Source organism: Talpa occidentalis, unplaced genomic scaffold (assembly GCF_014898055.3).
Source record: "Talpa occidentalis isolate TD23 unplaced genomic scaffold, MPIMG_talOcc4v2.1 talOcc4.3, whole genome shotgun sequence".
NCBI classification, from domain to species: domain Eukaryota; kingdom Metazoa; phylum Chordata; class Mammalia; order Eulipotyphla; family Talpidae; genus Talpa; species Talpa occidentalis.
Genome location: NW_023603184.1, coordinates 39,657,828 through 39,685,004, shown reverse-complemented (window position 1 = coordinate 39,685,004; position 27,177 = coordinate 39,657,828). Strand labels below are relative to the sequence as shown.

The window sequence follows — 27,177 nt, the reverse complement described above, 5'->3', positions numbered from 1 at the left end:
TAGTCACAATCTGGGGGATTTCACTGCACTCCACACCGCTGGAAAAGAGCTCGTGTCAAGAATAGACGCTCAGTCTGCCCCTCAAACTTCAGTATTGCCATGACTTCCTGGGGAGCTTCTCCATTGTTCGATTTCCTAATTCACAATGCTGGGCTGTGCCTCATAAAAATGTTAGGATTAAGTGACACAAGGTATAAGAAAGCACTTGGCATGGACTAGGTATATAATAAATATGACTTAGGATGAATTTAGTGGACCACTCTGGGTCTATGGGTCATTCTGGCCTAAAGAATTCCAGGGAGATGCAGTCAGTTCCAGGCCTAAATCAGAGTAAGCTCGTGCGTCAGAGAACGTCCTACATGGATCCTTGGTGGAGCCGTGGAACCAATCCCATCTCCATGGTTTAACTAGCCCATGGCTTAGGCAAGAGCCAGAGGATTTCCGAGCATGAGATGACCCATCGAAAGGCTAATCCTGTCCTCTAATCCTCTCCCGTCCTGAGTTTCTAAGGCAATCAAAGGAGTATTTGACTGCAATTGAACTAAACCCAACTTCAAGTTATTTCCCTCTGCTTGTTCGAGCTCAAGAGGCAGGTACAGATTGGTTCTTACTTATGATCTACTCTGTGGATGACTCTTCAAGCTTCAAAGGGTGATTTTCCTGATGGGCAAATCTGACATGGTAAATTCTTCAGTGAGTTCCTACTACCCAGAGCGTGAAGGCTACACTCCGTAGCAAAATCTTCTGTGATCTGGCCCTGCCTACTTATTTGGCTTCTCAACCCATTATTCTGCCTCCCGTTAAACTACTACAAGTCTCTAAGAACACCATGCTTTCTCTTGTGTTTGATTCTTCTATCCCAGTCCTATTCCTTTTGCTTGGAATGCCCGTCACTTCTCCTTTTGGCAAACTCCCATTCCCAAGGTCTCAGTTTAAGTGCTTCTCCTTTGTGAATACTTACTCCCCAAGGCAGTCACAGACAACCATCCCTGGGCCCACAGCGACTTGTGGGCCTATTCCTCTTTTACAGAGGAGGCAGGACTTGGGATAGCAGAAAAATACAGGCTTCAAGTCAGAAAACCAGAGTTTAAGTTCTGGCCCCCTCTCCAGCCCAGCTGGAACATCCATCGGTGGTGAGAAAGCTTTAGTCTCTAGCCTAATGTATAATCCAGTAATGTGGCTTTCCTTAAACAAAGATGGATTCAAATGATTGTAGCCAAAAGATTTAGTGGCCTGAATCATTGGTGAGCTCACTCCTATTGGGGATCCATGACTTAAAAGTTATCACCATTTTCTTCCTTTTGTTCCAACATCCAATTCATCACATGCCCATCCGACAGGGAGTCTGCTTGCTCTACAGGTTTCCTAGTCAGAACCGTTCAAGTATTGAGTTTGTCCAATTATTCTTTATAAATTTATTATTAAAAATAAATACCTCTCACCTTTGTCTCTCATTTACCAGGGAAATTAGTTAAACTCTGAGCTTCCCTATCTTCATTTGTAAGGAAAAGTGTCATGAGGATTAGAGAATGTGTATTTAAACATCTAGTGCAAATTTTGACCCCTGGTGCATACTCTTAGAGATGTAACAACACATAATTATTTGTCTATGTCTCTCCTTCCACTAAAAAGTAAATTCCTCAAGATCAGGCAATTCATCTTTGCATTTCCAGCACCGAGCACAGCAATGCTGGGCACACAGCGAATCTTTTTAAAAAAAAAGTCTGAAATGCACCAACATGTGTTTTGCCTTTGCAATGGCTGTCAGTCTGGAAGGACAGAGGACCTGTCATGGCTGCTCTTGTAGGTCACAGCAGCGAATCAGTAAGCATCCCTCCGAGGCACAAGGGATGGACCAACACCTTCTTGCCAGGGGCTGCACTACATGTAATGGAAGTCACACCATGTGAAGTCTGAAGTCCGAGGTTCTGGCCCTGGTTCGCTCCTTACTGAGATGTTGGGCTTATTAGTTTTAGACAACCTGGGCTTGTTTCCTGCAAAATGAAGGAGAGGAAACTCTTATGGGTTATCACAAGGATGAAATAAGACAATGTAAGGTACCTTAGAAATGCAGACTCTACGCAAGAAGGACAAGGAAAACATACCAGTGTTTATGGTTTGCAGGAAAATGATTTTGCTTCCTGCACCTCCAGGAGAGACTAGAAAAGCAGACTGTGATTGTTCTGTGTTCACGTCATCTTAACACAGGTTTTAGCAAAATTTGGTTTTGATATTTGAAATGGAGAATGCGGCCTTGACTTAATGCAGGGCAATCACTGGGCAACATATGCATGGGGCCACTTTTCTGCTTGTGAACCTGCGCATGGCTTAAACAGGGCAAAATATGCCAACTTTCCTCTTGATTTTCTTACAAAGGTTAGAGGCAAAGCCAAGAACTGGATAATCTTTTTTTAAGGAAAAACTGTTCTTAGTTTAAACTGAAACCGATTAAATGGATTGTTTAGGGAACTATGCTGTACTTAGAAGTTTCCTGGTGACCTAAAAATTAGGAAACTTAAAATTTTATTCTAGCCTCTTTAAATTCTTCTTAACATTAGTCTGCTTATCTAACTTTGTAATTTAGTAAGAATGGTATCCTGAATGTGAATCTTTGTTTATAGATGTAAGATCTCTTGGCAGGGACGCTACAGAGAGTTCACCAGATGGGTCAATGAGTTAGATAAGCATTAAGATCGCTTTCCTATATGACAATCTGTAATCTGAAATACTAGCTGTACTTCACTTATAAAAACAATCATTATCAGGCAGTAGGGAAGTGTGAACTAACAACACAGACACGAGCAGGACAGTAAGTAAGATTACAGTAGTAAAATTGCAGACGCTGAAGCCAAATTGTGAGATTTACATCCTGGTTCTGCCATTTGCTAACTGTGACCTTGAACAAGTTGCTTTTCTACCTCAGTTCTCTCATATGTAAAATGGAAATAAAAGTAACTATCACATAGGGATGCTGTGAGAATTAAGAACCAGTACAGCTGGACCTTCAATAAAGGTGGGAATGAGGGCTGCCACGACCCTGCAGTCAAAAACTCATGTACTTTTGACTCCCTAAAACTAATAGCCTGCTGTTGACCAGACGCCTTACAGATAGGATAGTAGATTAATAGATTTTGTATGTTACATATATTCTACATAGTGTATTCTTATGATAGAGGAAAAATCACAAAATACATTTGTAGTACTGTAATGAAAATGTTGGCAAATAAGTGGGCCAGTGTAGTTCACAGCTGTCTTATTCAAGGGTCAACTATACACCTAACATACTTGGCACAGTGCCTAGCACATAGTAGGTGCTCAAAAAAAAATCTGAGTTATTCTGCTTTGTATTAGCATATATAAAGACAATGGGGGCTGCCCAGGCAGTATTTCCTTAAAACCTTAAAACAATCCTTTACAGTAGGTAGTAGCTCTCTGTAAACTGAATGAGGAAAGAGACATTCTCAGAGGGTAAGGACATTCCTAGGGCCAGTGCCTTTCTTACAGCTATTGAAACCAGAACACCCTGCTGTTCCTGTCACAGCACCCAGCTTGCACATTATTGAGTTGAATCTGTGCTGACCCAATATTTATCCTAAAAGCAACTTTTTAAAATCCCTCGTGGTACCTGCTTGCTTTCCTGACAATCTTCTTAAGGGAAGGTAGGACATTCTTAAGGGAAGGTAAGACAGAAGTAACTATTAAGGGCTCACTTAATCATGGTTTATTTACACCATGATTGTATACATCGTAAAGTTCAGTTAAATAAAATCCACTAAAATGATGACCCTTTGCCTGTTTCTTGTCTTAAATCCTTTGTTGTCCTTGTTCTTTGTACAATTTTGCCCATTAGGATCATCCCAGTTCTTTTCAGAATTAAGTCACTTGTTACCACTATTTTAAGTATCGTCCCAACTGCTATATAATGTGAAGACTTAGCATCTGTGATCTGCCACTCCATAACGGTAACCTCCGAGCTCGTGCAAGCCCTAGGTGCTAGGACTAAAGTAACTAGCACCCATCAACTTCTTGATGCTTTGGATTTGAATGATCCAAAGCAGATACTAAGCAGTGTGATTTTTCCATTCTTCAACAGCAGTCTGGTAAAAGAGATGACATAAGAACCTTGAGAAAGCAAGCCTGACTACCCAAAGAAAGAAGTTAAAGAAGTCTTAGCCATGACGAACTTAGAACATTAAAAAAAAAAAAGAGGAGGCGAAGCCAAAGGGAAAGCTTCGAGAAACAAGGAATCTGGCAAGAACAAAGAGGTGAGTGAGTGGGAGCCAGACAATATTTAGAGTTTAAAATAGGAGAATTCTAGAGTTAAGGTGGGTTTGGATCAGAAGCCTTACCAAGTTTGTCTGGCTAAAGCGCCTGGGTGGCAATCTGTGGGTGGCCCACACTAAAGAACACACAAAAAACTGGACACAGATACAAGTGGTGAGAAGTGTCATGTGGCAGGGAGTGGCGAGCGTCAGTCCTAAATGCAGTCATTTGGGTACAATGTGCCCTTCAGTGAGGGCATGGTGACAGCATGGGCTAATTTACAGAGCCGCCAGAGCAATAACTCAGAAAGCAATACTGCCTTCTCACAACAAAACGAGGCAGCCCCAGAGTGTTTCATGGTGGTAAAAAGCTGCATTACAGCATGCTGAGATCCCGGAACCAATGAAAGAAGACAAGTTTACCAAAACGAGTCTTGACACAGAGTGTGTTTCTGGCAAATACATTATTATGCACTTATTCTACTCATGTCCTGGACAAACTATTTAGTTTCCTTATATGGACCTTCTCTTCAGCGCTCTCCTGTGTAATGAGAAACAAAGATAGAAAAGGAATAGAACTGTTCCTCTTGTTCCCCCACCCCCTCGGCTTTGCTTCAGGAGGTGACTAGAGGCTCCTATCACTGGGTGTCAGAGAACTATCAGCTTTTGAAATCATTTTTAAAAACTGAAATCATGTCTGCTGGAGAAATCTGAGTAGATGGGGGAAGACAAGGGGAATACTGCAATTGTCTCCGAGGACTGCCAGAATTAAGCACCCTTGTTTAAACCATGACATTTTTCTTTAATGCCATTAGAGCTCGAGCTGACTGCACCAGAACTGAGAGACAGAAGTGTGCACATGGGCAGAAATACTGTGGCGTACAAAACCAAAGACTGCCAGCTGTCATTCCTGAATTTAGAATTTACTCCTTAAAATTCTCCAACTGACCCTTAGTCTTCAAAGAAAATCAGGACCCCAAGTTCTTTTCTCAGTATCTTCCTCCCTAGCCTCCAATTCTACACTCATTTCCTGGCCAAAGCGCGCTCCTGCCTGGAAAATCTCTCCCTTCTTCTTGGTGAAATCTTACTCATCCCCAAGCTGGTCGGTTTCCTTTCCTCCAAGTTTTCCTCCTCTCTTCCCACCCTCCTTATTTGCTGCTATACTCAGATGATGTTAGAATTTCATTTTAGTGGCTTCTCTCTTTCACCAGACCCTCAGGACAACCTCTAGGATTCTACTGGATCCTCTAGCACCCAGGTCAGAGGTCTGACATGCAGTAGCTACATGACAAAGGTTTTAATGACTAGAAAATTGAGCCTTCCATGGGGAATATCTACTTTCTCCAAAACCCCTCATAAAACAGGACAGTCCTCCCCTCTGGATCACTACAGCCAGGACCATGACTTTGAAAGACATGCGGGTCATGTCCTTAACCTTTCAGGAAGCTGGTAGCTGACTGTATCATGTGACCTCAGGAAGGAAGCCATTTGTGGGACACCCCCCATATGCTGTTGTCACACTGAATCTCCACTGCCATAGTACTTCAGTCGTGACAACCATCGTAACTTGTTTTAGCTGTTTTGATAAAGAACCTAAGGCTTAGGAATCTGCCCCAGGTCACCTGGCTGGCAAGAGATGAAGTCAAACTAATACAATGTGTAAGATCAGGACTAGCACCGCTAAATGAACAGAAAAGGTGAGGTTGGCGGGAACTGAGAACCCGTGAGGAAGCGAAGGGAGCAGATGACGTGTTTTCTCAGCCCGAGGGTGTACAGTCTGAACGGTGTGAACGGAAAGCCAGCCCTGTTCCCGTCCGGAGTTTAGATGACTGTACACACTGCTGCCGGCCTGTCAAATAACAGACTCATCAAGCGTTCAGCTGGAAGCACTGTTTTAAAACAATGTCTCAGATTTATTGAGCTCATGTGGAGAACATGGTGGAGTTTTATATAAAATTTAGTCCTGCAGACAGCTCGGAGTAGACGCAGCGTATTGGGCAAACTGATCACAGGATTTGTATTATCCTTTCAAAGATGAAAATACAACCAACACCACATTTTCCCAATTCAAAATTTGGTTTTATTACAGATTCCAGCATCATAATTTAAAAAAGACTGGACTGCTGTTTCTCTTTAATTTAGGAAAATGACTAGAGGCAATGAAAAAATAACCATTTAACAGAGATCCCACTCCAGGAGTTTTTGGTAAAGGTTAACGTCCAGGATTTCCATCCTCCTACATTCTGCAAAGAAAGGGGTTTGGATTATGTCAGCCTTGACTGAGCTTGCTGCACAAAGTCTCCGTCTTCTCAAGACCTAGATGTGATGCCAGGACTCATCTCCCAAACCTCAGGGTACCTGGCTGAAGAGCCCCGGGGGATGGCTGCTAAAACACCTCCCGCTCAAGGTCAGGCACGGTCCTAACCCATGGCAGGCAGGGCCGCCGGCTGTGTCACTGGCGACACACACTGGGCTCAGGCGGAAGGCGCGAGCCAGACATCCCGGCTGTCAGCCGTGAGTCACCAGCAGTGGAGCCTGTGTTCCCGTCCCCGGAGCTCACTGTGCAGCTTAAGGAAGACACGTAAAAGTCATCACTGGAATAGACGATTTTCCACAAGTAAACGAAAATGTTTTATTTGTGGTTAAATCTCCCAACCACTCAGTCTCTCCATCTCTTCTGGGGAGCAAATGCAAGAGTTAACACCACAGAGGAGCAGCATCTGGGTGCTTTCTCTTTCCTTATTACCTTCCCGGAAAACTTGTTTCTTGACATTCGGTCTTCCTGAGGAGAGACTTTACCTCCCCACCGTGCGCTGTGTGTAGGAAGGGATTTCTCTTTGTAGCCTTTATTTCATTGTATGGGTTTTTCTCTCTACGTACTGAGAGCGGCGAGGAGCCCAAAGTCACCACGGGGAGCACAAAGCACCCGTGTCGGCGACGCAAGTCCTCTAACATCATCAGTGCCGACTCGAAGTAATTCTGGGGGGCTTGAATACATCATTGCATTTCTATTTGTGCTCCGCCTGAGGCTTTTCCCTAACCACTAATTGTGAGTGAAGGTCTACAGAGCTTTTGTGAAAGTGGCAGAACGCAAATAATACGCTGGTCTGTGGCCAGGTGTCCGTGCACTTTCTAACGGAGGAAAGAGGATTACAGGGAGATTTGTGTTTCGGCCGCTAGTCCAACCAAGACTTAGAAGACTTACAGAGAACCGCTTCACACAGAAGCGGGAAGGGTAGCGTTGGGAAGGGATCACAGGGGAGTGATGAACACCGCCTGTAAAATTCAGGGACGAGAGGATACCCACACACATCTGCAGAATACCAGGGAACAAGGAGAAATGCTTTCTGAGCCGTGAGTGGTGGTGTGAGGTGCTGTGGATTAGCCACTAAACCACTTCAGTGATAATTTGGAAACCTGTTCCAATTAATTTCTGGAGTAAATTCCTCTCCTGGACAGGTCAAAGATTGTGCTTAAAAATGTCATCAGACGGTAACAACTTTTAAACATTCTTCTGGTTAAAAGCCAGAAGCAGTATAAACCTTACAAGATGGAGGAACAGGCTTTTGATACAGGCGAGGTGAGGCGCTGGATGAACTTACACAGTAAGTGAGAGTATTTCTTGGTCTTCTCCCTTGACCACTCCACAATCTGACCTAACAGTTCACTTCTTCTGGAAGAAGCCAGTAATGGATGCTTGTCTGTTGGCTTTGCTCAGAGCAGCAGTGCCTTTTCTGGCACCTTTTCGTTCCTCTCTGGATTCTTTTTTCAGAGTAACGGCGGGGGGTCTGTGTGTGGAGGAAGTCTTCATCTTAAGTTCTTCTTCACTATCTGTGCAGGATTCACTCTCATAGACTTTTTCAGTTACTGGTAGAATAAGGAAAAAACAGGACACAGGTGGGTTGTGGCATTTAGAACACTATTCCATTTAGAACACAAGGCCTCTTGTTCACCCCACTTCCTTCCGACTGATGAAAAGAGGCGTGCTTGCCTCCTCCTGAAGCACTCCTCCGCTGGGAGGTCAGACCCAGCACTAGGGAGTGTGTATTTTGAGTCTATACAGCCTTAAGATACAGCTCAGGATCAACACTCACCTTACCCCATCACTGCTGTGCCCCACACCTCTAAAAGGGCCCCGGGTATTCGAGGGCCTGAGCCCCGCTCTGCACTAGCTTCCCAAAGCTCTTTATCAGAGACGTTTGATCTCAGACATCTCAACCTCTCTGCTTTGACCTCTTCAGTCTTACCTCCCTGACCTACAGTACCTGCCTATTTCCACTGTGGTTTTCCTGGTCTTGATCTCTGCTCTACTTACATCCCCATCCTGCTGGGCCAGGCTCGCTGCCTTGAATCCTCCTGGCTAGCTCTACCCTGATGTTACCCACTCCCTGCGAGACCCAAGGACACAGAATTTGGTTAGTTTCTCATTTGCTCAGTTCAGAATTCCTACTTAGCCCAAGCATTAGTAGTCATGCACATCGTGAAGGAAACTATCCCAAACAAATTCTATCAGGCGACCAACTTGATTGTTCCTTGACTTATCACTGCCATTCCTCAAAACTAAGTCACCGCTCTCTCCTATCAACCCAAGGCGCAGCTGGCCTCTTCTCCTGCTAACTGAACCCTCCCCAGTGGAAACTGTGAAAAGAGTTATACCAGTGAGCAGTCAAAAGGAAGCACCAAAAGGCAATGTTACAGAACTGATGAGAATCCATTCACTAGTACAACAATCACCAACCACAACAGCATAATGCCACCTTCCTGTGACTTTGGAGAGCTGCAGTAGCTGAATGACCAATGTCATCTAAATTCTTTCTCACCTTCCTAATTGCAACGGAGACAGTAAAGGAAAACATCTTTTCTTTGTTAACAGAGTAACCAAATAGGCACAGTAACTAAAATAACTAAAGTGAAAGGTATTTTTTCCATTAAAGAACAATTATTGATCATTTCTAATAAAACATTAGTCTGATTGTTCTAGAGATATAGACTTTGTAATCACATATATCCATATCCTAATAGCTAGCTTGCTACTAATAAAATCTTACTTTCCAGTGGAATCCTGGGAATATTGCTGGGCTCTATTTCCAGAGTTTCAGAGTCATATTTTTCTAACATTCCCCAGGCAATGTGCTGATGCTGCTCGTCTGGAGACCACACCTTGAGGATCATTCTTTTCCCCTCCCCTGGAAAATGGGGATAACACTGCTTCATGTAATGTATGGACGCACCTGATAACATTTGCCAAGTACCTGCAATACTATCTTTCTGCTCACAATGATCCAAGCTGGAGGTCAACTGGCTATTGCCAGAGGAACATTCCTTCACCTTATCCATCTAATCCCATTAAAGCTGAATGATTAACAGGGCCCTCCCTAAGTTCCTAGTTTCTCCCATTACTTTCAAGACTCTAAGATTCACTTTGCTTACTCCTGACATTCAGAGGCTAACAAAAATTGAAAAACTATAAATATATATATTAGGTGCTCTGTTCCCCGCTCTGTCAGACTGACTGAAATACACTGCTGAGGGGAGCAGCGGGTATGACAGGAGAGGTCTGCTGTGCCATGTGGGCATCTCCCTGGCGGGCCGGGAATCAAACCTGCGCTGCAGAGGCTGTGGACAGACTCACGGCGCAGCACGCAACCACCTGCGCCACTGGGGAGGCCCGGAGTTCTTTTCCACTCAACTGTTTCGCTCTTAGAAATTCACCTTGTCTAGAAGTCCACTCAAAACTTCTCATAGGCCCAACTCCCCAGCCCTTACAGTAAACTCACATGTTAGCTTTTTAAGCTGACAGACCAACTCCGACCCAGTATGGGCCAGGGCACGCACGCGTGCTGGCACACTGGGAACAGGCTGAGCTGAAAGAGGAACGCAGAGCTCTTTGTTGGTAATAGGAGCCAAGATTCATTAGGCTGAATTTGGACTGAAAACCTTAAAAAAGTACTGTGAGAGCAGTTTGCATTGTTGTGTCCAAGGCTCTTAATAGTCCTGTCTGGAGACACGAGTACAGAAATGTCCACATCCCACACCTGGCCAAGACTTGAAAACTGTATTGTGAACAAAGTACAGGTAATTAGCCAAAAATTTCCAATGAACTCTCACAAAGATATATTTGACATTATTCTTTTGGGACAGAAGGAAGAAAAAAAACTGGCACTCATATTTTTGTCATCTTAAATTTAAAAGTAAGAAATTCAACAGCAAATGCATATATTACCACTAACAGTCAAACCGAGAGACTTGAAACGCATTATTAGAAAACTCAAAACAAGGAAGACCACTCAAAGCCCAGAATTCACATTTATAAGAAAATTGGCACTCAGAAGACAGAATTTCCCTATTAAGGAATTTTATTCCCCAATCACATGCTACCATTAAAAAGGGAGAGCCCATTTTAGAGGCCTGGGAAGTGGAGAATGATGGAATGGGGCACACAGCTGATGAGATGCCTTCACCAGTTTTAACTACCACATTGCCAAGGAAAGGCTGATTCTTTAGAGTCACTTTTTAAGACATAGAAAATCAAGAAAGGGAAATGATACTCTAGGAGAGTTGAGCTGTGGCAAGTGCCACAGGGATGGAAAAATGATGATTCTGAGCTATCCAACCAATATGAAGCTTAAGAGCTTAAACCTGCAACTCTGCAAACACCAAAACACAATACCAGGATCTGAGCATCCTATTGGGCCCCAAGTGCGAAATCCTAAAAGCCTCACAAAACTCTGGTTCAATTATGCAAAGGGTAGAACAAGTTAAATGGTGACTAAAGAATCAACAACGCAAGGTTTGAATTCTAATTTCCCTCTAGATTCCCATAAGCAGCACCTGTTTTTTACCTAACATGGCTTACAATTAGGAAACCTAAGTCTTCTGGAGAAGACACACCCCTCTGAAGAAAAAATGGGACAAATGACAAAGCAGACTCCTGACCTCTCCTCAGAGCCTAATCATAGAAGCTTCTTTTCCATTGTTTAGTTGAATCTTCGCATACGGGCAAAATGAACATTACTCCATTCCACTGACCCAGAAATCCCCTACTAAAGGTGACATGATTTTTACCCAAGATCTCAAAGTTTATTCTTACAGTGCATGGCTCAAACAAGAACCGAGGTATTCTGACTTTAGCCTCCACTCAGAGTGTGGGTCACAGATGAGCAGCATGGTGTCACCCGTGGTGAATGGCGCACAGTGTCTGGGGCACACTGATTTATGGGGGTTACAGTACCTCTATACACCATCCCTAACTTGAATTTAGAGCCAAACTTTTCTTACCCATGCAGCCTTCATCATCTGTAAAGGTTTTGGATTTCAGCACGCGCTTTCGTCTTCTTTTGTTTGCCCCACTTGAGCTCTAAAAGATCAGAGGATGTAACGTTACTACTCTCCAAGATTCCATAGTAACAAGGAACTCTATACATGTCCTAGGGATCTGATACCACTACACAGACAAGCTATGCTCATATGTGCGTATTTCACTGTGTATAAAAAGCAACATGTTGAGCAAAGAATTGTGTTCAGTCACACATTTTTGTTGGGTGTTACAGGCCATGGTTTAAAAGACAAATAGCGTAAGGACCTTAGTGGAGGGGAGAGACAAGGAAAACAGACCATCATGGTCCACTGCAGTAAGGGCTTTAAAAGGAAGGGCCAAGCAGGTATTAGGGGAGCACTCAGGGAAGGTGCCTACACCAGACTGGAAGTTGCCATGGCACAAGTCCTGCTGTAGATACTTGCTATTTTAGCCTCAATTCTTCCACATTACAACCATTTAGTGTCAAATAGTATTATAATGAATACCAATTTTCATTTTATCTCTAATGAGAAAATTAGTGGAAAATTTAAAGGAAAATCTTAAGGGGAAAAAAAGCTAGTCAGCTTCTTAATTCTTCATTATCTATGCTAATAGAAGTAAAAAAGATGTAGTTGGAGATTGTTGGAAACTACATTTTCCCATTTGTTGCTAATCTTTCACAGGTAGCCCTTTCTTTTCCAGAACAGCTCTGAAGAGCGACAATCATGCAAATTGCTCATTCTACCCGACTATCACATTTTGCTCTGATGCAGGTAGAACCTTATTCTCCACAATTCCAAGACTGACCTCTCCAACCTTTCTGAGACTTGCCCTGAAGCAAAATCTCATTTCCAGTAAGGGAGGAAATGTTCATTCTGTACTACCCACAGGAGAGCAGAATGAGACAAGAGCCATCTACTGGCCCTGGTGAAGTATACAGCAAGCGTTCAAACTGATTTAGCACAGCAGTTTTAGGTCCATGGGCAATAAAGGATGCATGGAGGGTGACCATGGCAGTAAAGCTGTACCTTGACTGAAGGAGCCTCTGGCTCAGTCTTCGGCACTGGTTCAGGAGGTAGAGGAGCAGGAGGTGGGGATGGTGACTCAGCTTCACAAGCCCCAGGAGAGTCTGGTATGACTGAAATAATGAAGCAAGCTTAGATAAGAGAACTACAGAACTCTATCTGGTACAACACCTTCTCCACTGGCTCTCTAAACATCCATGCCCAGCAAGACATTTTGCAATTATTAATTCATGACAAATAACACCACAGTTGTATCTGTACATAGTTACATATACATACATATATACACACCTGCGCGTATATATCTTTAAAATAAGTATTTTATTAACTTACACAGAAAATCAGAGTCAAGAACCATTAGATTTGCGATGTACCTTAGAAATCATCTTATTTTACAGATAAATGGGGCAACGAAGTTGTAATATAAAGTGTCTACCTACCAACTGCCTCGTGTGGTATATTCTGCTTACACTGCTTCACTTTATCCTCACAACAACTGTGAGAGACATATTATTATTCATCCTTTAGAACTGAGAAAAAGGAGGCTCAGACAGGTTAACTGACTTGGCAAGGTCACAGAATTTGCTGTTGAGGCAGGAGGTTTTAAACCCAAGTCAGCCTGATTCCTCAGCCTTACTATCTCAACTGCCCGGTGCTGCTTATTACTCAGGACCACAAATTTTCTCTTAAGACCAAGTGAAGTAGAGATAATCCTCAAATTACAACAAATGTTCTATGCCAGTCTTTGTGACTATGATCTGATTATCTGCAATCACCTGAGATATTGGTTAGACTGGAACATTCTAGCTGCATACATTTTGGGGGGAAATCACCTTTGAAATGGTAACAACTATAGCTTTAAGACTTGCTTAATACATTGCCTGGGAACTATTTTTTTATGACTGCCCCATTGACAAGCCTATTTTGCTACACTGAGATTTGCAGAAAAGAACACTTTTAGGAAAGATCTATTACGATGGAAGTGGTTATCATCTGAGAGCACCACCAGACAGATCCCATCATTTCTGAAGAGTTCCAGGAATAGTGATCTTAGTGTAAGGCCCATGAGAAGGGAAGTGAAAATCCTCAACTGACCTATTGCCTAATCCTCACAAGGAAAATGCTGGACAAGGGACTGAGTACTGCTTAGCCTCACCTGCTCCCTGAATCTCCTGGCTGTATTCAAATTCTTAGCACACGTCTTGGATCTGAAATTCTCCCAACTGATTAGGTCAGTGTTAAAAATTATGACAGTGGAGGGTTCAGGGCCAAATGACCTAAAGAGGTGAAGCAGAACAAGAGCCAGAAGGAACACAATAAAGCAATAAATTAAATTAGACACTTCAAGAATGAAATGGGCCCCCAAACTTTATAAGTTTGGGAAACAAGAGACAGAAACATAAAAAGAAAGTGGTCCAGCTATTAGCCCAGCTCTGGGAGGCTAAAACATGATGGAGTGTAAGCAAGAGAAAAGTCAAACCACAGAACCAAGCACCCATTTTTCTCAAGGTTTGGCTAGTAAGAAAGCTGTGTCACGATGTGGTACAGTGGTAGGAGGAAAGTTTATGCAGCGAAGAAGCCAAAGAAAAGGACTTTTGAGTACTCCCAGCAATAAATTTAGGAGTTCTTATTCTATTTCCAGTTCTGTAACCACTTGACTTAACCAAGGAAAACACTTCATCCCAGGGGAACCTTCTGAGACCCCTTTTACCCCACTATATGGGACAGTTTGTTTACCTTGATTCTCTCTCCTGACTTTGAGCGCCACAGAAGCAGAGGCACCACAATTTCCCTTGTACTGAACACACAGTATTTTTTGGAAATAAAGGAAAATAATCATTTTCTGAACTAAATTTGGGGTCAAGGACGATTCAGCATATCTATCTATCCACCCCACCCCTCCAAAAGAAACATAAGGAGTGAAATGCTGTAGCCCCCAAACCCCCGTTAAAAGAAGAGAACAGAACAGGAGCCAAAAGCTTTTGATGAATAAGTAACTTCAACAAATCCCTGGAAGAGGGAAGGTAGACGGGAGCAAGCTGATGAGAGAAACATCAGTCAGATGAGTCACATATAAGTTATTACTATAAAATTTCTATTTTATCTGGTTTTGGAAACTGTGTAGATGTATTAGTTTGCTTAAAACTTGTTATTTTAAGAAAGAATTGGAAAGAAAATTCAAATTCTGGGCTTTATAAACAATCACTCATTCTTATAACCCCATAAAATCACTATTACTATATTTTATACAACTGAGGTTCAAGTAGCCTTAAAATAAAAAAGTTGCCCACATACATATGCAAGAATCTATGTCTGTCTTAGTGTTTATTACTAAGCCAAGCACACCCCCCCCCCATTTAGCTTAATGATATAAGCACAAGAAATGTTGGCTACGTTGGTACATTTTAAATATATTTGTAATGAATTTGCAGTTCTTCAGATGAAAGGTACTTTAGTGGTGAAACATCAATTATCCCAGGAAAGCAACCTTTATTGGGGCAGAATAAGAACTGTGTAAAATTAATTTAGGGATCCAACAATATAACCACTGTTTATCAGAGACTTTTCTGGCAGAGATGAGTAATCTGAATTCCTGGAAATCATTCACAGCTTCCTAAGAAATTTTTTTTAAAAACTAATATACAATTTACAAGAACTGAAAATGTTAGCAGAGCCTTCCACGTATTGGTTAAAATTACTTCTTCCTCACAATAAAGATCTTACTTACTGTTATTTCTGGGTCTGGCCTTTTCTTGACTTACAAAGTACAGTACACAGACTGCTAAAGGTGCTGGTGACATAGCCAGGGAGAAAGAAAGGAACAGACCTCTCAGTAGAGTTAAAGACATGAAGTTGAAGGGATTTTCTGAGAGAAAGTACTTGCAAATAAGTGCACTTACTACACACTTATCGAATACCGCAATAGGAAAATTGGGGTGAATAAGAAAACCTATGTATCAGGCACTGCCCTGGCACTTTTGACACATCTTATTTGAGGTTATTAAAAGCCTCCAGTTTGTGATTACACCCCCATTTTAGAGCTGAGGAAACAAGGAATTAAAGAAGTAATTAGCTAAAATCACACACAGTGAGAGGTAGAGGTAAGACTGAAACTCAGGTCTGGCTTGTTTCCAAAGCCCCTGCCATTTCCTCCACTCCTGCTGCTCATCTGCAGACTTCTGGCTAAGAACACTGTACAAACAGCACATATTCAGCGTAACAGAAATAAAACAATAATAGGTTAGAGACTATGTGAAGGTTTAAAATAAAATTCCACTGGCTTTGAGACAAAGAAGAAATTTAGGAATAAAATGGCAAAGGTTTATAAATTTCGTCAGATGCCAAAATTTATCTTTGCCAGAGGAAAAACATCTGAGCGCTTCTGCTCTATGTCATCTGTTATTATAGGCTGTCCACCTCTATCACATATCTTCTCGTTTCCAAACGAAATAATCCCTATTTCTAATCATCCATGAGTATTAATTTTGTGGGTTAAGGATCAGACTACAGAGAAGATTTCAGAAGCAAGCAATGAGCACTCAATCAAGCACAGTAATTCCTCAACTTAGATTCTCTACTCAGTGAAGGATGCAGCTCTTTAACACATTAGGCAGATGGCTTCAAAGAGCTTTCCAGAATCTTTCCCAAGTTGGAAGTATGGGAGATTATTCCTATTAGCACATATTCCTATTATTTCCTAATTTTCCCATGTGTCTGAATGTTCCTTGATGGTTCTTGTCTCATACATACAGTTGGGTATCTTTCTTTCGGCAGCCCTGGTCAAAGCATTTTGGCAACGGATTGACAGCAAATGCCTCTCAGGGATGCTCACAATACCATGCTCCTACCCTAGGAGACTCTTCTAAAAAGTTATTAAAAACTACAGCTCTGATGGGCTATATACCTTTCATAGGAAAGCACAGGTGACAAACTTTTACACATGAACGTGACTCTAGGTAGGATGGAAACCCATAGAGTCAAAGATGCACCTCTGTCATATAACTTCCTTACACAATTTCTTAGGTCTGTTCATTTCTTTTGCATTACGGTCATCCGTGTATACAATTTGTTTTGCACTCACTGGTACAGCTGAACCAATACTCCTTTTTTGGAGAGCCTGTTACCGTGCTCAGTTATTCTTAGAGCAATTGCTTTAAGAGTCTAACAAGTTTAGTTATGTCCTTCATTTTTTGTTTTTGTCTTTGTATCTTTATGTGATGAATTCCTCTGGACTAGTCTCTCCCCCATCCCATTACCTAAGGTTTTACATTCATTATGGCATGAATTCGTGGAGAACTGATTGCAGCAATTCAAGTTATTTACCACTGGTACTCAAAACAGGCTCTCCAGGGAAAAGTCATCTGGCATCAATCTAACCCAGGTGGTCTTACTCTTTTCTTTCTATATATGCTCACTTAAGAAGTTTGGGAAGAGATATTGGCTCTTAGAATATTTGTTATTCTTTTGAAAGGTACATTCTTCCCAGGTAAGATTCTTCCCCTTATTTGATTTGCTTATCTTACATCAGCACCCCAAACCTAAAACCAGATGAGTCCCTGGTGTCATTCCCTTTCAATAATGATACTTTAGAGTCTACAATTCAGCACAGCCTCATTTGTATGGTATGGAAGACCACCAACACTCGATGCCTACAATATTACCCATTTTAAAAGACTCACATGAAAGTAGTGAAAGGAATTTTAATTTTTTACAAAACAAAACATCTTTGCTAATACACAGTTGACCCAAGGACAACACAGGTTTGAACAAAATGGGTCCACTTCTATGTGGATTTTCCTATAAACAAGATATTGATAAATACAGTATAGTAATATCAACCAATCAATATAGTACTGTAAAAGTATTTTCTCAATAAAAATTTTTTCTTTACCTCACTTTATTGTAACACTACAAGATATGTAACATACAAAACGTGTTAATCAATTACTTGTGTTATTCATAAAGTTAGATCAACAATAGGCTATTAGCAGGTAAGTTTTGGGGGAATCAAAAGTGCAAATTTTTGACTATGTGGGCAATTGGTACCCCCATCCCTGCATTGTTCAAGGATCAACTGTATATAATAAAAATATTTAATTATCTTTCCCTTCGTGTTCATTATTTTGGCAAATGGTTCTGGTTAAAGGCTAAAGCAGATTTTAAGCAGAAATAGGTGCTATATGTTTCTCAATGCTAGGAAGATTTGTGTTGTTGTGACCCATAATAATAACATTTTTAGCTTCTTGAATATCCTAATAAAAATGCAACCCTGCTGTGCATCAAATGTTTGGACTCCCTCAAAATCATACATTGAAGTCCTGATGTGGATGGTATTTGGAGGTGGGGTCTTTGGGAGGTATAATTAAGTCATGAGCATTGAACACTCATGAATGAGATTAGTGCCATTGTAAGAGACAGGAGAGAAATGATTCTTGTTGCCATAAAGAATGTACCCTTCTTTAAACCTGGAAGAGAACTGAATCAGATGATGGCTTGATTTTGGATTTCTCACCTTCAGAATTGTGAAAAATACATCCCTATTGTTCAATCCACCCAGTCCGCAGTATTTTTGTTAGAGCAGCCCAAACTGACTAAGATAATCACATCAAAATGAATAGCAACGCCCACCTTCATCTTCACTGCTATCAGACTCAGGAAATTTGATTCTTCTTCTCTTTTTCTTCATATTTTCAGTTTCTTTTGTCTCATCATCAGATAGCTCCACTCGCTTCCCCCTGTTGCCAATCAGGAATCATTTCAGCATGTTATACAAAATAAAAAATATAAATATTCAGATGCTACTATGGGCTTTGCTACTCATGGTCTTAATTACAGAGGATAGAAAAGATGTCTATAAATCAACAAGGATTTTTTCCCAAGGACAGTCTGCTAATTGACCACCACTAGGTCACTTGAAAGGGAATAAAAAATTTCTTACACTCTCTGTAGACTACTGGAAGATACTACCATTTTATCAAGAATTTTTTCTAAATTCCTGCTTACTTTCCCACACCGGCCTTTCAACCAATCAACTAGCATTAAATAAACAACTACTATCTACACACAAGACTCTCTGCCAAACACTGAGGGATGATCAAGATCAAGAAAAGATCAAAATCAAGAAAATACTGTTCTCAAGAAACTCTGGCAGGAAAAAATAGATATAAACACCCCTAGACAAAAAATAAAAAGTTATGGAACATGAATCTTACTTGAAACTTTAAAAGCTAAGTAGACATTCATCAGACACATTTTAAAGAGAAAGAACAATATGAGCAAAGGCAAAGACACAAGATCTTAAGGTGATTCTAACAACATAATAAAAATTTGGGACCCCACACCTTGACATTACCTAGCTCTTCTGGATATTCCATCACTACTCATTCAATCAACAAATAACTGAACAAGACACAAATACGTAGAAGACATTTTATCCTCAAGTATCTTATTTCTTACATAGACTTAAATATCAACTTATTTTTCTACCTTAAGCTAGAAAAAGATAAACCCAAAATAAGTAGAAGAAAATAATAAAGAACAGAAATCAGTGAAATATAAAAAGAAAATTATCAAAGCTAAAAGTTGTTATTTTTTGGAAGATTAGTAAAATTAATAAACTCATTATGGGCCTCCCCAGTGGCGCAGTGGTTGAGTGCTGGGCTGCGAAGCTGCCCACAGCCTCTGCAGCGCCAGTTCGATCCCCGGCCGCCGGCAAGGGCCCCACATGGCGCGCAGACCTCTCCTACAGCCCACTGCTCCCCTCAGCAGTGTTCTTCGTCAGTCTGCCTGTTCTGCTCCCCACTCTGCTCTGGTGAATTCTCTCACCCTCCTGTGCTTCTGACTGTACCCAGTGCTTGTATAAATAAATCAATCTTTGGGGAAAAAAAATAAACTCATTTTAAGACCAATTAAAAAGCAAGACAAAAGAATGTATTGACCAATAAAAGGAATGAAGGAATCTACACTGACAACAGATTCTACAGATACAAAAAGGATAAGGCTACATTATGAAGAACTTTATGCCAATAAACTCAACAAGTAAGATGAAATACATTTAAAAACAAAAAACAAAAATGGCCCCAAAAGTACAAGAAAATGTGCATGCCTCTATTTAAAGAAATCAAATTCATAATAAAGAGGAAATCTTCCCAGAAAGGGAACTCTGGGTCTAGAGTCACTAGTGAATTTTATCAAACTTTTAAGAAACAAATACATTACAAAAACAATTTTAAAATCATCAAAAAAGTGAGAGAAAAACAATTCTTACACAAACTCAGAAAACAAGAGGAAATTAATTTTAAGAAGTTAGCACAATTTTAATACTGAAACCTGATGAAGAAAATAACTGATCTATAGCCCTCATAAATGCAGAAGCAAAAATTCTTTATAATATTAACAAATAGAATCCATCAACATATAAAAAAAGTAATACATCACAAGTGGGGTTTGTCCCAAACATGTAAGATTAGTTTAACATTTGAAAACCAATCAGCATAATTCACCACAATTACAGAAAGACTATGATCATCATCTCAATAAATGCGGCAAAAGCAACTGCCAAAATTCAACACCCATTTCTAATAAAACCTCTTAGTAAACTACAAATAGAAAAGAACTGCATCTGGTAAAGGGCCTCTACTAAAAACATACTTCGTGGTGAAATACTGAATGTTCTCTTGGCAATCAGCATCAACAATGAATGCTATACTTATGGCTCAGGACTTTTTAAAGAATCCATTTTACAGGTTCCTAGGAGGTGAAGTCCACTGGACAGTCTTGACCTTTCAAAACTTCAATATTTTGTTGATGTTTTCTACTAGAGTAGCCCAAGCTTGCCACAAAAGTCAAGTATTTCTGGGCCTATCAGTGCTGACAGTGTCCTTTAGAATTTCTTTCAACAGAGTAATTCCTACCAACTATGAGGTAGTGTCTCAAATTCCTGGATCCATTTTTAACAGCTTGTGTGCTTTTTATTTTCTTTTCTAATTACATTTTACCACTTGAAAAATAAACTCATTGATATAAAAAGAAAACAAAGAACTTTTTCTCCTAAATTTGACTGGAAACAGTAACCTCTCATTTGGAGATCTGAAGTGGAAAATAGACACATGATTAGGCACACTATATCATGTCCACAAATTTAAAACGAAGTAAAGGAAAAAAGACAATCAATTTAGATGATTAGGGCCCAAAAAGGGGACTTTGAGCTCTAAGTCATCTAACCTGGCTGATTCCACAGTTCTGCTTCACTAGCTAAGTTTGTGAGCGTCTGTCTTCATTTTGGTTACACAGTTATATCCCAAAGGCATTAAGTAGGATTTAGTACTCAGCTGAAAACCGCTGTCAATAAGCCCAAACAGACCTTCTCAACCCCAGCAGAGACACTCTTCCCCAACAAACGACAAAATTTTCCTACCTTTTTTTTTCCTTCTGCTGTGTCTTAACAGGCTCTGATTTTTTGCTGGATTTCTTTAGGCCTGCAGGGGCTGCCAGCTTTGGTTCAGTAACAGACACTGGAGGTAGCTCCACTATTTTTTCTTCTTTCACTGCTTGTTCTGAATCCAAATTGACTTTAAGTTTATCTACAAATAAAGTATAGCACGCAATATTAATCTATCACCACGCAATATTAATCTATCATTCCTTTGACAGTCTACTAAGTGCCAGGTAACATGTTAGGAACAAGGGCTAAAAGATAAAACAGTCCCTGTCCTAACAGAGGACTAGTCAGAGAATATTTCTTCTTTCCAAATATCAGCTATAACTGTTTTCATGTCTGCCTCCTGGTAATTCTTCATGTTATCATAGCCCCCAAGCTAAATGATAGTGAAACAGAACTTAGAAAAAAGTGAACACAACTTTATGAGGTATCCTCTTCTTGTGAGGTGAAGAAATTAAGAGTCACAGGAATTAAAAGGCATTTCTCAAGAATACACAATTTACAAATGGTTATGACAGAAATTTATACCAAGACCTTAATTTCTTTTTATTATAGCCTATCTTTTAAGCCATATGGATACTCTTATTATCTCCCTTAATGAGATAATTAAAAGAAAAAGACTATTTATTATAGAATCAGAAAAGTTTGGTTCAAATCCAGCTTCACTCTGGGCAAGTTATTTTATCTAAAAGTCTTCTTTGTAAAAACTGCAATAATTTTTTTCAAGATTCTTGTAAGGATTAAAAGAGATGACCATGTGCAGTTAAGTGACTTGCCCACGGTTAACACTGACAGAAAAGGTAAGTCAGGATGTGAAAACCTGTCAGTTTAACTCCTCAAAGCCTTTGCCCCACACCAATCTGAAAAACAAAAGCAACCGCTATATAGAAGAGAGGACTAAGAAATGCAAGCAGGATGTAGCATCTGCAAAACCACAGCATAGCCGTCATACTCTGCTCAATGACAGTTTTTATTTTCAAGAAAAAAATACTCAGAGAGAGCTATAAATGGCATCAGGTTTTTTTTTTTTTTTTTTTTTTTTTTAATGTAAGGGTTCTGTTATATGTCATAAAATAGCTTAAACTATCTACAGTGTAGAAAAAAGGCTGATAGCTTAATTTTGGCTGTTACACAGTTTCAGTATAATAATTTATGAAGTATATTATTTGAAAGAATAGATGATGATGAAAATGTAACAATCTGTTCATACTTTATTCCTGAAGACTCAAATAAGAACTCTGACCCCACAGCAGCCTTCTCTTTCGCATTTTAAATACTGTTGTTGTCAAATACCAGTACTTCCCAAATTTGTCCATCAAACTGTATGGAAGAGTAAACATGGATCTCCAGGGGGACAAAAGGTCAGTGAAAACCACCCCCAAAAAACCAATTCTCTGAAATTACATGTGTATTTTTTAAAGTTTATGCAAATTTTGCATTCTATTAGTTTATGATTTTGATAGCAAAATTACATCAGTATGAGAAAAAACCTCCAAATATTCTCTAACTGCCTCACAGAGTAGGGAAAGAGTAACTATTGAATCAACTCTACCAATCTCAGAAAATTGATCTAAATTAAAATACTATTGACAGAACAGATTCAGCATGCAGATGTTTTTACAGTATTTTGGGAACTCCACCTTGACCATGTTTGTGGCCACATTCAGCCAATTAGCTAGTAAAAAAAAAAAAGTTCATTGAAACACTTTTGGGCAACTGTTAAAGAAAATTTAATCATACTTTCTGGTTATCTGAATGATGAAGTCATTGTATCATCTGATAATTAAAAAAAAAAATCTTCTTTTTATAATCAAGAAAATATAAAACCTTTCCAAGTCAAAAAATGTTAAAATTTTGTCATCAATAATGTAATTTTTATATATATAAAGCACTAAGGTTTTCATTACTAAGATATAATTCACATACCACAAAATTACCCCTTAAAGTATACAATTCAGTGATTTTTAATCATGCAATCATCACCACTATCCAATTTTAGAATATTTTCATCAGTCCAAAAAGAAACCCTGTGCCCATCAGTGGTCACTCATCAATCCCCACCAAGCCTTTGACAACCACTATTCTACTTTTTGTTTTTATAGATTTGCCTAGACTGAACACTTTGCATAAACGAAATCAGACAATCTGTGATCTTTTGTGTCTGACTTCTTCCACTTCACATGTTTCAAGGTGCATCTATGTTGGGTTATGTATCATCAGTGCTTCCTTCTTTTTCATGGCTGAATAATCTTCCAATGAATGACTATATCACATTTTGCTTATCCATCAGATGATGGAATTCTGGGTTGTTTCCACTTTTTGGATATTATGAATAATGCTGCTATGAGCATTTGTATACAAGATTTTGTATGGACATATAGTAGTTATTCACTTGAACAGATACCTGAGAGTGGAAATGCTGGGTAACTATGTTTAACTTTTTGAAGAACTGTCATACTGTTTTTCAAAATGAGCACATCATTTTACATTCTCTCTCCTAATCTATGAAGGTTCAGTTTCTCCACATCCTTGGCAACATGTGTTACTGTGCAGCATTAGGTTTTAATAGTTCAAGTCCTCACAGTCAATCTCTTCATCCAATTCTCAAACTTCATTTTTATTGCAATGATCTTATCATGTGACAAATACAATAAAAATATTCATATTTTACTCTAAACATTCAGCCCTGAAAAAAATCTGTTAAATAATATCAACTCTGTAAGCTTTTCTTTGTATAGGTAAATATTTATTTGGGTATTCTCCCCTCTATTACATTTTATCATAACACCCTGTTATTCTCTGCCTAGCAACTACAATCATTAACATCTTATTTGTTTATGTATTTGTGTCTCCCAGTAGAATATAAGGAACCTTGGGGGAAAGAACCTCATTGTCTGCATTTTCTCTTTTGTATCACCAGTACAAAATAGTTCCAACCACATAATAGGTGCTCAATAAATATTTGCCAAACGAACACACAAATACATATAATTTTTTACACTTGGCAAATGTTTACATCTTCTATATTTTAATTAGAAAATGTATTTTTTAAAGAAGGTTAAAAATGCATACATAAGAACAAAAAATAAGCGTGTAGACCTCTTCAAAACTGCCAAGAAACCACATAAGCTGGGTGCAGTGAACTAGTATCAACCACACAAGGCCACTAATATTAGTGTGATTCCCTGTGCAGTGTGCCTGCAATAATACAATCATACTTCCCAATAACTTGAAAGTATCCAATTTTCCATATACTTTCAGAATATAAAAATGTCTGATTACTTTTATGGCAAATAAAAAGTATCACCCCTACCCCTGCCCCCAATTTGACCATTACAGAAAAGCAGAATTCTGTCTAGTTTTGCTTGCGTAGGCATGTAACAAGATGCCTACCCACAACATTTTGTAAAAACTAATGCTCCAAGAAAGTGTGTCATAATTATCCTGCGGCTCCTGCATTCTTTCTTGTATTCCACCACATACCCTAAGGGGATATGCACTTGATAGGAGATGTAGGAAAATATGTGACCATTCTTTCCACATGAAAGAATTCTTATTTAGATTTTTTTTAAATATAGGAGATTTTGCTTTCTCAGAAAGTAAATAATTTTAAATGGCCATCACTACCTGGACCTTTCTAATTCAGTCTAGGGTCTAATTCATTACTATGAATAATCTGTAAAAGTAACTAAAGAAAGACAAAAGATTCATTTTGCAGAGACAGGGTAATAATGATCACAACAGGCAAACTCATACCAGCATCCATGATATTAACCTCAATACTACCATTTAACAAGGCAGTCTCCCTTCTATTTTAATGACCCATTTTCAAGAGCCCTATGAGACAAATATTTCATTCTTTTTTCAAAGCAGGGCATAAAACTGGAATAGTATACTATCCTCCCCAACAGATCTGAACTAAGCCCAGCTCACCCATAAAATCCATAGCTGATCAACAGATTACAAATTTATGTTGGGATGTACAAAAGCCACATGGTATTGTCACAGATGGTCAAAACTGGACAAGGTGTCTTTTGCCTCAGATATATGTGATTATATTAACATCCATGTATTTAGTCAAAGGAAGATAAGAACATGCTTACTCATAGCAGCTTTTCCAAAAAAATTGTTTGTCATATTCATTTTCCCTGGTGCCTTATTGCCTGCCAAAGATGCCTAAAAACACAGGAAAGAAAATACACATGATTTTTGGTAGTGGTTAAGCTGCTCTTCAAGTTGCAGTCTCAAAAAATCTCAATAGCAAAGCACACTGTAGTGATGGTAGTTTTTATATAATCATGCCAAAACATACACGCATTAGGTACAAGAACAAATTCAGACCAGACAGTATCTGATGTTAATCTCCAAAACTTAGTTTCTCACAGTTCTTATAGAATTATTATACATGAACGTAACTAGACTTTTCTTGAGACTATTTAAAAACTACTTAGTTTGATGGAATTAAAATAGATCAGAGGCAATATAGTACACAACATAGAAGAAACTTCCAAAACATTACATTTATAATAATCAGGTATAGATCTGAATAGATCCTATCACTTAATAGCAATATGACAGCAGCAATATGGGAAACAGCAAAATGGGAAATTATTTAACAAGTTCAAGCTTTAATTTTACCACATACAAAATGGAGATGACAACATCTCCCTCACGGAGTTGATAAAAGAATTGAAATAAAGATCAAACTATTGGCACACAGCAGAAGTTGAATAAATGGGAGTTGTTTTTCCTCCATCCTCTTCTCCTTTGCCAATGGGAAGTCTTTAAATTGACCATAATGGTAATAATAACAGTAACTACACCTCTCTGGATCATGTGTTAGTAGTATTTTAACGATACGTTTCTTAAGTCAATGCACTTAAGTTAGTTCAGATGAGTGAATAAAAAACTAAGAGAAATGAGGAGGGAAAATAAGAAAAATTCATAAACTAGAGTGAGAATGTTAAATACAGTAGGAAAGAAGGAACACATGGCAAAGCCCAAATATAAGATGACATATTGCTAATACACAATTAAGCAAAATGACATATTGCTAATACACAATTCTCTGCACTTTACAGGAGAATCCAAGACTTAGTGAGAAGCATTATTAAAAGAAAAGAACTATTTCAGGGGCCCCCTGGTGGTGCAGGGATTAAAGTCTCAGCACTATCAAGTTACTACTACCACCGCGGCATGAGTTCGATCCCTGGCCAGGGAGCTGGCCCACATGGCTTAGCAGACCTCTCCTGTCTCACCCGCTGCTCCCCACAGCAGTACTTCAGTAGATCTGCCTGTTTTGCTCCCCATTCTGTCTCTGGTGAATCCTCTCACCACCCTCCATCCCCACACCTCTGGCCTACACCCCTTTTCTTGTATGCATAAATAAATCCTTAAAAAAGGACTATATCAAGAATTAAAGGATCCAAACTAAAGTACAAAAATGAGAACTTAATATAAAAACCTTATATAATGAAACTATTACCATTGGACCTATTCATGTTTTTCTAGTCATCCATTCTGACCTATAAGGGCATATCTTTTTAAAAGAGACTTACATTTGTCACCTCTTTAGCATCTGTTTTGGCTTCCTTGTTGGTATCTTGGGTTTTAGAAGCAGCTTTAGAAACAAACATTCCCATAATTCCTTTGGACTGCTGGGAAACCTGTTTGGAGGTAGGTGGGCCATGACCATTGGTGGCCAACTCATTACTGACTTGTGTCTCACTTGATACCTGATGATCTGACTGTTCACACTTTTCAGAAGATGACGAGTCAGCAGGAGCTCTAGGGACTGCAGCTGCACACTGTATGGCACTAAACCTGAGGACAGAAATATTACATTAAATTCTCATCAAAAACAAACCTTATTTACAAACTCTTGTTTCTTCCATACAATACTTTACAGAACCCTAACACTATAAAATTACAGAACTTTAGAATTAGAATGGACTTCGAAATTATTTTGTGCAGAACTCTCATTAAGATGCATGGGAAAAAGTATTGGAACAAGTACTGGAGAGCAGTGACTTAGATTATACATAGAGTTGGTAATAGAACTAGGATTGAAATCAGGTGTCTCCCACCTATCATACTAAATATTCTTGTTTTTAAAAAAGCATCCCAATTCAAAAGAGTAAGAATATACAAAAC

At 39.5% G+C, this 27,177-nt stretch overlaps 1 protein-coding gene across 4 annotated transcripts in view; it reads right to left on the bottom strand.

Moving 5' to 3' along the window:
* Nucleotides 1-1,407: 1,407 nt before the first annotated feature.
* POLD3 (DNA polymerase delta 3, accessory subunit) overlaps nucleotides 1,408-27,177 on the bottom strand; it is a 44,416-nt gene continuing 18,646 nt past the window's right edge. For 3 of the 4 annotated variants that reach the window (XM_037522963.2, XM_037522964.2, XM_054699540.1), the window contains 7 exons: nucleotides 26,583-26,847; nucleotides 25,128-25,200; nucleotides 21,001-21,166; nucleotides 18,213-18,319; nucleotides 12,588-12,697; nucleotides 11,541-11,619; nucleotides 6,149-8,129 (listed from right to left, as the gene is read on the bottom strand). In XM_037522963.2, coding sequence (XP_037378860.1) covers nucleotides 7,927-8,129; nucleotides 11,541-11,619; nucleotides 12,588-12,697; nucleotides 18,213-18,319; nucleotides 21,001-21,166; nucleotides 25,128-25,200; nucleotides 26,583-26,847 — 1,003 coding nt within the window. In that variant the 3' untranslated portion in view covers nucleotides 6,149-7,926. Of the gene's footprint in view, nucleotides 1,995-6,148; nucleotides 8,130-11,540; nucleotides 11,620-12,587; nucleotides 12,698-18,212; nucleotides 18,320-21,000; nucleotides 21,167-25,127; nucleotides 25,201-26,582; nucleotides 26,848-27,177 lie in introns of those variants that run through there. The other variant, XM_054699539.1, reaches the window with a different exon arrangement.